This window comes from Thunnus thynnus, chromosome 2 (assembly GCF_963924715.1).
Source record: "Thunnus thynnus chromosome 2, fThuThy2.1, whole genome shotgun sequence".
In the NCBI taxonomy this organism is placed as follows: domain Eukaryota; kingdom Metazoa; phylum Chordata; class Actinopteri; order Scombriformes; family Scombridae; genus Thunnus; species Thunnus thynnus.
Window position 1 is genome coordinate 31,186,404 of NC_089518.1, and position 15,027 is coordinate 31,201,430.

At 41.8% G+C, this 15,027-nt stretch overlaps 1 protein-coding gene across 2 annotated transcripts in view; it reads left to right on the plus strand.

Moving 5' to 3' along the window:
• The window catches only part of LOC137201294 (neurogenic locus notch homolog protein 1-like), a 49,207-nt gene that overhangs the window by 17,513 nt on the left and 16,667 nt on the right, over positions 1–15,027 (plus strand). For both annotated transcript variants that reach the window (XM_067616267.1, XM_067616276.1), the window contains exons 5-18: positions 1,178–1,300; positions 1,409–1,642; positions 3,432–3,587; positions 4,052–4,237; positions 5,005–5,118; positions 8,377–8,490; positions 8,698–8,931; positions 9,013–9,123; positions 10,631–10,823; positions 12,516–12,661; positions 12,805–12,918; positions 13,664–13,783; positions 14,229–14,381; positions 14,514–14,742. In XM_067616267.1, coding sequence (XP_067472368.1) covers positions 1,178–1,300; positions 1,409–1,642; positions 3,432–3,587; positions 4,052–4,237; positions 5,005–5,118; positions 8,377–8,490; positions 8,698–8,931; positions 9,013–9,123; positions 10,631–10,823; positions 12,516–12,661; positions 12,805–12,918; positions 13,664–13,783; positions 14,229–14,381; positions 14,514–14,742 — 2,227 coding nt within the window. The remainder of the gene's footprint in view (positions 1–1,177; positions 1,301–1,408; positions 1,643–3,431; positions 3,588–4,051; positions 4,238–5,004; positions 5,119–8,376; positions 8,491–8,697; positions 8,932–9,012; positions 9,124–10,630; positions 10,824–12,515; positions 12,662–12,804; positions 12,919–13,663; positions 13,784–14,228; positions 14,382–14,513; positions 14,743–15,027) is intronic.

Genomic DNA, 15,027 nt, shown 5'->3' on the forward strand with positions numbered 1-15,027 from the left:
TACACAGCTTGTTTCCGCTGCACTGACACGGCCAAAGAATCTGTTATTGTAGGTTTATCTCTGACTAATGTTACTGATTTAAGCTTTCCTACTGTTACACTGTAAACTAGTGTCAGTAGGGATGTTTCCATTCACTTGTTTTTATATTCCAATCTGTTTTTTTTAGGGGTTTGGACTGTTGGTCGAACAAAACAAGACACATGAAGACGAAATGAACAATCAAGAAAATAATCAGCAGATTAATAGATAACGAAGATAATCGTTTGTTGACGCCCTAGTTGGCATCTCGAAAGACATGAGATATATCAGAGTGATATCGCTTTTCTGAAAACACCTCCTTCTACTGTAGACACAAACATTCATGTCATACAACTACTCACCATCACATGCCTCCACTGCACCAGAGAGCCCAAAAAAAAAAAACCCTAATAAAATGATGAATAAAAACAGCAGGAGTGTCGGTTATGTATGTTTGCAACGTCCCCAATTTGAGTCAAGACACCTGTCTCTGTCACCACAGTATTTAATAAAAAACACCACAGGATACACATGTATCAGAAAATATAATTTCATTTATTTAAACAAAACAAAATGCCATCTTAGGTGCAAAACTGCAATGAAGGGTGAAGACTGGACAAAGAAGCACCAATTCTCATTATATTTTGCTGAAATTTAATATATTTTCTTAAAATCTGTTAAACATTTTAACAGAAATATACAGTCAGTGTTAATCAGCTCTATGCCTTAAATTCATAAGTGAAAAATAATTGTACGTTAATTGATTTTTAAGTTTTTCTTTAAAGGGGATGAAAAACAGTTGAGCAGTGACTTGCACTGAGTTAGCTCATGTTGCATTACCCAACATGCCATTGGTACAGTCCAGCGGTTGCCTGTTGTGTAACTGTATAACAGAGTGAATGTTATTACATAGTGAAGTTGCCACAGACCTCAAGAGGGTACAGCTGCCTTCTTTCTAGGGAGGAAAAAGACAGTTGACCACATTTAACCGTAGAGAGGTTTCCCTCCCTTTGTTGTAAATGGGAAAATGTTGTTTTCAAACCAGGAGGAATGAGTAACTGAAAATCTGAGGCCTCCGGCAGTAGAAATGACGCAGTGAAAGAGCAAAGGAAACATATTCATGGGAGTCTGTTGCAACTATCTGCCCTCTCTGTCACAGGTTTCACAGGAAAAAACTGCAACCACAACATAGATGACTGTCCGGGGCATGAGTGCCATAACGGAGGGACCTGTGTCGATGGAGTCAACACCTACAACTGCCAGTGTAAACCAGAATTTACAGGTTTGTGTTGTGATGACGCCGTAAATCTGTCAACTCATACATACACACTTAAGCCCATAAGACAAATTGTTTTGTGATATAATCCTCTGACCCCTGGTTCTCCCACAGGTCAGCTCTGCACAGAGGATGTTGACGAGTGCCAACTGATGCCCAACGCCTGCCAAAATGGTGGCACGTGCCACAACACTTACGGCAGCTACCAGTGTGTGTGTGTGAACGGGTGGACCGGGGATGACTGCAGCGAGAACATCGACGACTGCGCCAGTGCCGCCTGCCACCATGGATCCACCTGTCATGACCGTGTAGCTTCTTTCTTCTGTGAATGTCCTCATGGCCGCACAGGTATGTTGTTGTTTATTATAATTTATGGGAATTTAGCTATTAAAGCCCCTGGAAACCCAAATCCACAGTAGCTTTCTAACTATGGAATTTAGGGTCTTATGTACATAATAGTAAGCACCTAAAAAGTATTAGAAATTAGTTTTCAATCCAAATTTGAAATATTGTCATTTTATTGGACATATATTACGAAAATGATGCTATAAATTTTGCGAACCAATCATAAACGACGTGACGTGCTGCAGTTTTGCCGGAGTTTCTGTGTCATTGGTAGTGTTTCTGCATCTCAACCCAGTTATTTTTGCTATATTCTTCATTACTGTAGCTAATTACCAGCTGTACATTTAAATGTACACTAGTTCTGCTCAAGTCACACAGTTGTTTATACACTTTTCAGACCTGCCAGTTACTTTAGCTTAGCAATTAGCAATGGCTTCTCTGTCTCCTTCTCGCTCTCCGGCTCTCTCTTGCTCGGTGTGTCTTACGCTTAGCTATTCCTCTGCCTCCTTTATTGATGATGGTACATTTAATATAGTCTCAGTGAGTTAGAAGCATGGCTCTGCACTGTGGAAACCCAGTCGTTAGTGGCTGTAGTTAGCCAACCCTCAGTAGCCAGTGTCAATCAAAACAAGATCTGCCATGTGTACATAGTCGTAAGAGACGGTTTAAACACCAAAATGAGCTGTTTTCTTTTGAACACGGTTTTCTAATAGTTATGAACGTTTATTCTTTCTCAGATTTTTGTGGTTGCTTAATGAGACATTCAACTTTGATATCATATATACATTTTTACTATTTCAAGCCAGATTTCCAGAGGCTTTAATGCTGATTTTTACAAGCTTAAATTGCTTAGACTTTGACTAATTGACATTTTATTGTGGGTTGTGGAATTAAAACTAACTTAAATTAAAGGCTGTAACAAATGTCGGTCTTTTGCTTTTCCTGTGGTTTTGGTGCCTTTAACTGAACCACAGACTGAACGGATTTAATTTGGAAAAAAAAAAAGTTCCAACAGATCAGCTGTCGTCATGAGTCATGAGGCAGTAAAATTACATGAAGAAAGAAATGTAAACAACTATAGATTAGAGCTGAAACAATAGATAAATCCATCAGTCTATTGGGAAAAAAATTCATTGACAACCATTCTGACACTCGATCAATCACAACCTCTCAAAGCCAAAATGCCGGATATTTCTTGTTTCCAACCTCCCAACTAATAAGATCTGCCACTTTTCCTCATGCCATAAATAACAACATGTTTTTTACAGGTTTCAGGTGACATATAATTTCTACATTTTGACATTTAGTTAACTTCTTGCTGCCACTTGAAGATGTTACTTCCGTTATTTTTGTTTTATTTACTTGAACCTCCTTTTTCTTCCCCAAATAGACTCAAATCTTTAATGTAAATGGTGTTTCAGAGCAAACACACGTCGTATGTCTGTTGAACACTATATATTGTACTTCGTCAATTTCCCTTTGATCGTAATTCACTTCACCTCAACTTGTCATTCCATGTTAAATATGTTTCCTGTTAAACAAAAAACTCAGACTTGTGCTTAGAGCACATTTCTCATGAGTAAAACAATCAGCATTGACAATTACAAATGGAAAGTAAACAAAACAGTGCTAGTATAGGAGTGACTTTTTCATTTTGTTGGTATATTTCACAGTGTTGCAGATCATAAAATCATCTCAGAGAAGTTTAAATCTGCTGGAGGATCAGACATAAATGATGTGAAGATGTTTAGTTCAGTATAGTGAAGTCTACCTCTCCTCTGTTGTGCACCAGGTCTGCTGTGCCAGCTGGACGACGCCTGCATCAGCAACCCGTGTCAGAAGGGCTCCAACTGTGACACCAACCCCGTCAGTGGAAATCACTTCTGTACCTGCCCTCCGGGCTACGTGGGTACTTCCTGTGATCTGGATATTGACGAGTGCTCTCTGGGTAAAACTCACACCGCCTGACCTGCCAACTCTCTGTCTCTCTGTCATGTTATGATGATCAGCTTCAGACTGAGGACACATTTAAACTTCTCTAATGAATTCCATAAAACATCGATTTTCATTCATTTAATTATACTGCTGACAAGAGCTTTTCAATCAATAAAGTCCATTCGTAACTCTTTTATAGAAGCCAAAATACAAGCTCATTCTTTCCTGCTATTATGGGTACTTTGGTACCCATAATTATACCCATAATCGCAGTAAATAACCCCCTCAAGGGTATTATTGCTGCAATCATACACAGTCTTGGCTTTGGTTTTGGCTTCAGCAAACAACACTAAACCACCCAAATCATCTCATTGTCATGTAATCACATTCAGATATCTTCTTGCTACAGTACGTCTTGTACGTACATGATGGCCTGTTAGCGTAAAGTAAAATTAAAGTATTAATGTATTTAAACAGGTCCCAACCCGTGTGAGCACGCAGGGAAGTGTATAAACACCAAAGGTTCGTTCCAGTGTAAGTGCCAGCGTGGTTACGTGGGGGCACGCTGCGAGCTGGACATCAACGAGTGCATGTCAAACCCGTGCATGAACGAGGCCACCTGCCTGGACCAAATAGGAGACTTCCACTGTATCTGCATGCCAGGTAAGACGTTTGGCTAGTCACAGTTTGACCAGAAAAGGGACTTTATCGCGCTGCTGTTACCCTGAAATAAAATAGAAATCTCACCGTTAACTAAAAGTTGAGACTCAAATGGCCTCATTACAAGCAAGTCACACACACTTACAAGTTGCTCATTTAGTTTTGGCAACTGGTCGTCTGTTCAGGTTGAATCAGTACAATTTTAGTTCCTGCAGCTTAACAAGGCATCAGAAAGGTATCTGTACTTTTCCCTGTAATGAACTCGATAAGAATTAAAATATAAATTATTCTCTCATAAAATGAAAAGAGTAAATACTCCAAAAGCTGATTTAACAGCTCACAACATGCCTAATTTGTCCATGCCCCTGTTCTCCTTCTATTTACATGGTCCTGCTGAAACAATAAGTCAATTAATCAATTGCTCGATCAACAAAAAAAAAAGAATTACTTTTGATAATTGATTAAATGTTTAAAACTTCACTTATTAACCAAAAATGCCAGACATTCACTGGTTCTTGCTTCTTAACTGTGAGAATCTGCTGATTTTATGATGAAATGTAACGTAGATATCTTTAGATTTTGGACTGTTGGTCGAGCAAAATTTGAAGACATTTTATAGACGACCCCGATAGATCGCTTTATCTGAGCCACTGTTTATAATTTCAAGCCATCACAGCGGTGTATAACAGCAGTGTGAAAATGCTTCTCAGTGCGTGTCTCTGTCTAACCGATACATCTCCCTCCTGGTTCCTCCCTTGCTAATTGGCCAGGCTACGAGGGGGAGTTCTGCGAGATCGATACGGACGAGTGCGCCAACAGCCCCTGCCTGAACAACGGCAAGTGTATCGACAAGATCAACGCCTTCCACTGCCAGTGCCCCACAGGTGAGGCTGCCGTACTGCTGCAGAAGAGAGGGGGGAGGGGGGGAGGGGGAGGGATGATGCAGGGAGGGGGCGTGGGGCCAGGGGGCACTGAGGTCGATCTCTCTTTTCTACCTCGCTTTTTCCTCCCTCTGAAACACAAACACACTCGCACACACACAAACACCTCTTTTGGACGGGCACTAATCCCAGCCCTGAGGCAGGCTTACGCAGGCCCGGGTAGCCCAGAATGAACGCAGCAATCGAGGAGGAGAGGGAAAAAAATCTATAGGGAAAGGCTTGAGGAAGTTTGAACTTTTTAAACAAGTTTCTTATCCCTTCTACAAAGTCTTGATGAGTGAGCAGAAACTTGTAGATCTAAACAAGACTTTTTGATTGTGACTGAGAACAAGGGAGAGCTAATAATAGCAGGCAGAGCTACGACTATGCTCCATAAAATATTTTCTGTGTTGTGGTGGCGAATGAGGTAGTCGTTTGGTCTATTTTGAGGGCGGCTAGTTGTTTAACGGCAGCCTTTTCTTTCCAGAAATACCATTGCTGTTACACTATTTGGATAAGAGGTATTGATGTTTTATTCAGGGGTGAAGGAATGCAACTATTGAATCACGGAGAGAGAGGAAAAAGAGAAAGGAAGAAGGGAAAGGAAGGCTCTTCAAATCTCCCCAAATGTGTTTTTTTGTTTTGCATTCTTTGAGCGAGATCATTGAGGTGGAAGTGATTTTTTTTTTTTTTTTTTTTTCTCTTTCTTTATTTTTGGGGAGGCAAATAGCGAAGCTTCGAGTCGGGCGGATCAAAGGCGGCCCGGGTGGAGAGAGGCAGGATTCCTCCTGTTGAGAGAAAAAGAAAGGAAGAAGGAAAGAAAGAAAGACACCCCAACAAGAAAGCTTTAGAATTAATAGAGAGGGGGTACACGAGTGAACACAAGAGCTTAACGTCTAAGAAAACTCTGTGTGTGACAGTGAGAAAGGGTTATGTGAGGAAGCAGCACAAAGTGGCGGTGGTGAGTGTTTTTTTGGGAGGGAGGGAGGATGGAGGGATGGTGGTGGTGGTGGTGGTGGTGGTGGTGGGGGGGAGTTTGAGACGCACAAACCGTTATGTTGAAGCAGGAAGGGAGGGGTAAAGAAGGGGGAGGGGTCTTAACCGCCCTGCTTGAGATGTAAATTTGTCCCTGTTGCGAGCCAGGCCCGAGGCGAGGGTCCCCTCTTTTCATTTCTGTACATGGAATAGCCATGGAAACCCCACTGAGAGCCATTGAAATGTCTGATTCCAGCAGTCTGGGGATAAATCCCTCTTTGGCTGCTGAGGTGCATGTCTGTCTGTGCCTCGGTGCATGCTTGCATTTCTGCTTCACCGTTCGTTTGTGTGCGTATGCATATGTGTGCATCTGGGTGAGAAATGCTTTTTTTTTTTTTTTTTTTTTGCCTTTTTTTGATTTCACTCAGGAGCGTTGTAACTGAACTGTGAAGAAACGTACGTTTGCATCACATTCTGGCAAATAAACACTCAATTTCTACCGCTTTTCGTTACTTATTTCCCACTGCTGGAAACTGGCGCCGCTTACAGAAGAGACTGGTGTTGTTTTCCCTTCTTGGTCTGCAAACAGCTGATTTTCCATATTTCAGTCGCTTAAGTTTCTTTTTTATGATCTTGTCTGTTTTATTAATTATTGATGCGAGGTTAGTGCTTCGATTCTACTGCTGCACCTTTTATAAGAACTTTTAGTTTGCAAGGTTGTCAAGAATCACTTTGACTGATCGGACCATGTGACCACATATTCTCTGGACTGAAATCCATTTATTAATATGTTTGAACTATTTATTAATGATTACCAACATTTATAACGACATTATTACCAAAGAGAAAAGATTAATACCAGCCAATGGAAATTCACAGCACCGCTACCCAAAATTTGTTCTTTGTTCTTCATAATTGATCTATAAAACATCAGTAAATTACGTATTATTTACCATTAATAAGACATTAATTATAACTTATAAACCATTTATAAACAGTTACTTATCCTTTGGAGGTGTTTATTTTTCCTTTTTGGTAATCATGCAGTTATAAATCATTAGTCGGTAATCATTAATAAATGCTTAACAGGTATTAATAAATAGATTTGGGTCCAAATCCTCCTGCAGCTCTTTTCCTGAAAGTAAGTGGTCATTTAGTCCAAACAGCCAAAGGGATTTTTCACAACCTGTCAGCCCAAAAGATGTTATCAGTGGCTGGAAACTGATTAGTAAATGATTTATTAATCATTAATAAAGCATTATTTAATATATCTTCCTCTTTTGCTGAGCCCTTGATAGCCTCTAACCACAGTTTGTATACGTGTGTGTAAATGTGTATGCATGTCTCTTCTGTGTCTACGTTGCAGTCCTCACGTCATGTGCATGCGTGCGGCCAAGTCAGAAAACAGTGAATGGTTTTAACAGAGTCCAGTGGGAGACATCAGCTCACCGCTAGCCACACAAATACTTCCTCACCAGATTAGAAGCAACTTAGTCGGTCTTAAAAAAAACACCTGTGTGTTCCTGGCGGTGGGGGGGGGGGGGGCGCAGGGAGGGGAAGTAGCACTTTATCTCTTCATCAGACAACATCCTACTAGTCCTTGGACTGTACCATCATGTGACAAAAGGGGAAAAAAGGAGAGGCGGAAGAAAGTAAACGTGAGATGAGAATAACTTCGGGAAAAAAATAGAAAGCCTGCTGGTTGATTCTGAATGACAAGGAGTTTGAATAGTAAAGGGTCAAAGGTCAAGCTGGCTCTTTTTAGAGGCGGGAAGGGAGTGGAGGGGGGGGGTTAGAGGAGAAGTAGTGAAAGCAAGACAGGAGAATGCGCATTGTGATGGAAAAGTTTTGGGGGACAAAGGAGGCAACAGCCTCAGTTTGGCGTTGTGTTGAGCAGACAGGCCCTCCTTTGTCTCTCACCCCTTGGTCAGGAGGCCTCGCAACTTTCATTCTTCCCTCATTTCTCCCTCTCACCCCCTCCCGTTTTAAACGAATTGGTTCCCCCACTCTCCCATCTCCTTTTGGAGTCGTGCTGAAAAGAAGTGAAAGGGAAAATAGAGAGCTTGTAGTGTTGCGCAGTTGTTAATTAACATGCAGATTTCTGATTCGTTGAGAGCCCTCATAGTATGGGCCCGGGATTATGATTGGGACCGGTTTGAAATGGTGAGAACACAGTAGCCGTGTCTGTACACACACACTCCTTCACGCACACATGCACACAATAACACCCTCTTGTTGTTTTTTCAGGCTTCACTGGGAACCTTTGCCAGATAGACATTGACGAGTGTGCCAGCACACCATGCAAAAATGGCGCCAAGTGCACAGACGGGCCCAACAAGTACACCTGCGAGTGCACTGAAGGTATACACATTTACAAAAAAAAATAAGTTTTAACAAAAGCTGAAACTGTAGAGTAGAAACTTATAGAGGCAATTTTACCAGGTCAGAAGAGGGAGCGGGAACATTAAAGTTGTAGGAAAAAGACAAACATTTAAGCCTGTGAAATATACCAAAAAAGGTAAAAAAAAGTGAGAAAATCAGCTCAAAAGGATACAACTATTTTTCCAGGATACACCGGAAAGCACTGTGAGACAGACATCAACGAGTGTTACTCTGATCCCTGCCACTACGGCACCTGCATCGACGGCCTGGCCTCCTTCAGCTGCCACTGCAACCCTGGTTACACCGGCAGGCTGTGCGAGACCAACATCAATGAGTGTCTGAGCCAGCCGTGCAGGAACGGCGGCACCTGCCAGGACCGAGAGAACTCTTACATCTGCAGCTGCCCTAAAGGCGCCACAGGTAGAGACCACACAAACACAAACACAGATACAAACTTTTTTCTGAACTTTTTAGTCACTGAAAGCAATTTTTTCTTGCCAGGAATCAACTGTGAAATCAACATCGATGACTGCAAGAGCAATCCCTGTGACTACGGCACCTGCATCGACAAGATCAATGGCTACGAGTGTGCCTGCGAGCCTGGGTACACGGGTAAGCAACTCGCACATGTTATTGCTCACTCTTGAGAGATGAAGCTGTTACGTGGCAGGAGATTCAGCTCAACTTCTGAAAGCTAGAGGACTCTTCTCTTTATGAAAGCTCAAATGAAGAAGTAGAAACTTTTACAGCCTCCCAAAGAGGGAGTGGAAAGTTTGGAATTTTAGGAATGAGTTACACATAAGCCTGTATAATACACCAAATTTCATGAAATATGTAGAAGACCAAGCCTTTATTTAATCAGGTAATCTCATTGAGATCAAGATCTACTTTGCAAGAGAGACCTGACTACAGCAAAAGACATCATGAGTGCAGAAATAAGTACATGTTCACATACATGAGACAATGAATACAAATGATAATACAACTGAGTGCATCAAAATTTAGCTCTGAACGACAAGACGACTTTGCCATCTTCTCTCATATCAAACAAAAAAAGCTTTATTTGCATGAATTTTGATGTTACATAATTACCAAAACTGAATTATATGTAAGTGAGTATTAGGTTTTAATCAAGAAAACAAAAGGAAACAGAGAAATAATCAAAAGACAGCGATTAATTCAAATAATACAATCCTAAAGAACTTATATGCACGAACACAAAATGATAGAACAAAGTAGGAGGCTTGTGTGCATAATGTGTACATATTTTGCTGCCTTCTGCTAAGATCTAGAGAGTTTTTCCTCATTAGCGTGGTGGAGGTCACATCTCTCTCCGACCTGCCGTATCAAATCATTACAGATCTGTAATCTGCCGGAAGCCATGATGTGGCTGTAGAGCTGATTTAAGACAGGTTGGCTCATCTCTCAGGTGACCGGGTCACAAAACGAGTGTTTAAAGGTGCAGGATTGGAGGATTGAAGGTAAGGACGGAAAAGGAGGAGGAGGGTGACAGATGGCGGGCGAGTGAGCACGCTCCTCTGAGGCTCGACCGGTGTCGCTTTCCAGCTCCACCCTGTCCCCAACCTGCTGCTGTTAGGACACGCAAGATGCCCTCCCACACAAAGAGAGGACACACACACACACTCTGGCACACACAGTCACCGGGGATTTGAGCAGGAGAAAAGATTCCCTGAAAGATTCCTGAAAGTTGAGCTTTTAAAAGCTTGGAAGCCGGTTCGTGCTTTAAAGCTAAATGGGCTGCCTTTATGTTATGCGTGGCACCGGCCTGAATGGCGTCAATGCTTCAAGTGGCCGACAAAGAGGGACTTAAAACCCCTCATGTTTCTGAAAATCGATACATTCACTGCACTGAGATATAGACTTCATTGTGTGGTGGCTTTGTCTGCTGCTGTGTGGGTTGGCGTTGGTGTATCTTAAAATAATACTTCAAACAGAGTACAAGATTATCAGGTTGAAAGGCGTCGCAAACACGTAGCAGTAATTTTAAAACCCATCACTTAAACGTCTATACACAAATAAAAAAAAACATTTATGTGAAGGGATTACAAAGTTTAAGACTCTTCAGGAAGTAAACAAGGCATCCACTGCTTCCTTTTAGGTACCATGTGTAACATCAACATCGACGAGTGCGCCATCAACCCCTGCCACAATGGCGGCACCTGTATCGACGGCATCAACAGCTTCACCTGCGTGTGTCCGGAAGGTTACCACGATGCCACCTGCTTCTCTCAGGTCAACGAGTGCCTCAGCAATCCCTGTATCCACGGTCACTGTGAGGACAAGATCAACGGGTGAGGCAGCCGATAACCTGGTCCAAGACAGTAGATTTACTGGTATAGTAATAAAAGAAAGATCAACTTTAAAATGTACTTTCAATCCAATATAAACCAACACATTTCATTTATGAGACAGATGTGTTGTTGTGTATTATTTTTGAGGGTGTGTTGAAATAAAAGAAGAGGTTTTAAGGCATCAACAAGATAAAAGAAGCGTTTGGCAGACTGAGATTCATCACTGAGATTTTTTTTCTATTGTTTTTCGTGTGTTTGTTTCTTTCTTTATTATTACGGGCCTTAAACCATAAATTTGACCCCCTAAGCATGCTCAAAAACGCACTGATGAAATGTAAAAATTAACCCCTAAAGTGCCAAAATGTGCTGTCCAGCGCCACCTATGTAACAAAAATGGCCACCACGGCCCGTAGGAATGTCGTTGAGAGATCAAACCAAAACTCAATTATTCGTCTCATCAAAGCATCGGAAGCAATGTAGACACGTTGTCTGCAAGCTCCTTCAGGTGATCCTACAATTTCGTTTAAAAAGTAGACAAATCTACCTGATCCATCTCACATTTCAACAGAATCAAAATTCATATAATCAGGTTAAAACCAGATATATATATATATACATATATGACCTGACAAAATTTGTCTGCTGCTTTATGTTTTGTTTTTTTTTCTTTTCGTATGTGTGCGTCACCCCAGGTTGCACTTGTAGTAAATAGTTACCGCGTTTAAAGGATAGGCAATAGTATGTGGTTATAGGGTGTTAGGGGCACGTCCATGGAGGATGTGTATGGGGTACACTTTTTTTTTTTTTTTTTCCTTTAGTTTTCCTTTTGGTTTCTTATATATTTCTTATAACAGGGCTGCTCTATGTCTTCTACTGGTTAATGTATTTATATCGCAATCTATGTTTTGTTGAATGAGTTTTGGTAACAGTGACACCGGAGCAGCAAGCTTAGTGATAAAGTTTGCCAGCTGGAATGTAAGAGGTCTGGGCAAGCCCTTGAAGCTTAACCCGGTGCTTCTCCACTTTAAAGATCTGGGTGTTAATATTACTTTTCTTCAGAAGACGCATTTAAAAGAATCAAACACTTCAAAGCTACACAGGAGCTGGGTATCTCAATCATATCAGTCTACTTTGAATAGCCAAGCACGGGACGTAGCCATTCTTATCCACCGGTCTGTCCCGTTTAAATGTACAAGTGTGATAACTGATCGTTATGGTCGCTATGTACTTGTAACAGGATCCATGTATGACAATCCTCTTATTTTAGCAAATGTTTATGCCACTAATTATGATGATGATCACTTTTTCGTTAAATTTCTTTTGTCAATACCAAACTTTGAGTCCCATCGTTTAATTATTGGTTGAGATTTTAATTGCTGTTTAAATCAAACGCTGGACAGATCATCATCCAAACATATTAATGTCTCCAGGTCTTCACGTATAATTCATAGTTTTCTTCAAGATTATGGCATCTCAGATATTTGGTGTCGCCAACTTGCATGGACAGACATGTCTCACCCAGCAGAAAATTCTCATCCTGTCAATCAATCTTTCAAAATAAAAGCACACCACACTTGTAATAAATATCCCTCATTTTTAAAAAGCAAAATGATCTGATCATGACGGGCCAGAGTGCAAGGTCCTGACCAACGTTGCTTTCAGCTTTAATCATAAATGTTTTCTCCTCTTCAGCTATAAATGCCTGTGTGACTCTGGCTGGAGCGGTAAAAACTGCGACATCAACAACAATGAGTGTGAATCCAACCCATGTATGAATGGAGGCACCTGCAAGGACATGACCAGCGGATATGTTTGCACCTGTCGCATGGGCTTCACCGGTCAGTATTTATGTGTGTGTGTGTGAATGTTTTGGATTACAGAGTTTGTTTTCCAACCCTCACTTCTCTCCATATATCCACTTGACCATCGACCTTCTACTTAACCTGAATTGTGTGTAATATGTTGTCCTCCCTACTGACAGGGCCAAACTGTCAGACCAACATCAATGAATGTGCCTCCAACCCCTGCCTCAACCAGGGGACGTGCATTGACGACGTTGCGGGCTACAAGTGCATCTGTATCCTGCCTTACACTGGTATGAAAATATTATTGAAAATATTTGATACACCCATGTTAGCCTGGTGTTCTGGCATTTCCTTACTGGGGGATAGTTTCCACAGCCTGTGTGCTTTAAGCTATTGGCCAAAGAGGAAAAATGTGCTGCGGATGAAATAGCAGTCGAGTAAAGTTCAGCAGCAAGACTTCCTCAGACCTGAAAGACACCGAACCTCTGACTCACTCTGGTCCTCTGCGATACAAAAGCATCCCTGATAAGGCAGCTGGAAAATATTTTCATGTCATCTCACTTATTATTTGACAAAACAGATAATGATGGAAAGTCTAAGGGCACATTTTCTTGTATTTGTTGAGTCGTCTTTTTGGAAAAATCCACAGGACTTTGAATAATAAAAGGCTTTTGCTTGTGCCGGGGTGGGAACGGGGTGCTTGACACATTTCCTGTTTGCCTGCTTCCTGTCTCACAGAACAGCAAATGTCTTCACAATGGCCGGAAACTGGAGCTGGCTTCCTGTACGAGCTGTGTGTTGTGGAAACAGATAGGGAAATGTCTCCGCAGGCCTCTAATAGTGACAGACCCTGGCTAAAATCTTCTGATAGCACTGATTGAAAGATGATTCTGTGTCCATTTGGGTTGGGTTATCTCCAAGTTCATGACTTCAGTGTGATAGCACACAATGAAGGTTAAAGTTAAGCATCATTTGTAATTCATTTTAATTAAAGTAGTGCTATAATAAGAGGGCTTTTGTGTTTGTGTGTTACAGGAGAGAACTGTGAAACCTTGATGGCACCCTGCAGCTCCAAACCCTGCAAACATGGAGGGGTGTGTAAGGAGTCAGAGGACTATCAGAGCTTCTCCTGCGGCTGTCCGGAAGGATGGCAAGGTAAACATCAATGTCAGCGTACCTGTGTGTCTTCTAGAGATCATTTATTGCTGATGGACACAAGATGTCTCCTATTTCTCAGTATACAGTATGTGCACTGGAGGCTTCAAGTTTCCACATCACACATGGGTAAATTGCATACTGGACCACAGTTGGCTCCGATATAGTTGTGATGGCACAAATCACGATCATACGTCCACATGTTAAACTCAGGTTTAGGATGAGCACACAGAAACTTTCCCCCTTCAGCAGGTGAATGTCAAAACAGCCTTTTAGTACCAAAGTTGGCGCAGTGACACTCAAACATCCAACTGAAGGAACAAGAAGAAAAATGCATTTAATTTCCTTCTCATGATCAATGAAGTTTTATCTTACTTCCTGTATATACCTGCTACAATTTAAAGAAAGGATGGATGTTACTTTATTGCTTTTTCTCCTCTCTAAGGCCAAACGTGTGAGGTGGACATCAAAGAGTGTGTGAAGAATCCCTGTCGCAACGGAGCAACCTGCCAGAACACCATGGGCAGTTACCGCTGTGGCTGCAAACCAGGCTTCACCGGACGCAACTGTGAAACCAACGTCGATGACTGCAAGCCCAGTAAGACCTCTCATTTCTCTCTCTGTACTTCTTTCTGCTCTTATTCATCAAAATAAGGTGACAAATACCGAGCCAAAGACCTTGAAACACAAGCTACGAAATAGTTACTCACCATCACGCATCTTCCCGCAGACCCCTGCAGCAACGGAGGCCTCTGTAAAGACGAGGTGAATGGCTTCCTGTGCACCTGCCTGCCGGGCTTTCGGGGTACAAAGTGCGAAGAGGACATCAACGAGTGTGAGAGCAACCCGTGTAAGAACGGGGCCAACTGCACCGACTGCGTCAACAGCTACACCTGTACCTGCCCGCCCGGCTTCAGTGGAATCCACTGTGAAAATAACACACCTGACTGCACCGAGAGGTACGGAGCTCACAGAAACATGGTGTCATATTAGTGTCACAAAAAAATCAGAGTGTCATATTTAAACCCCGTTTCAAGAGATAAGACACCGGTGAGTGTATTTACAAGTTAGTGAGGACATTCATTCAGATCAACAGGTTCACTTTCTCTCAAATGTTAATGTTGACCACATTTTCTTGTCCACTACTGCCCCCTCTGGTAAAATATGGATTTACAACAGCTGACTCATATTGCTCTTGACCCACAAGCAGTAAGTTAAATACAGTAGCCCAAGAGAACTCAAAC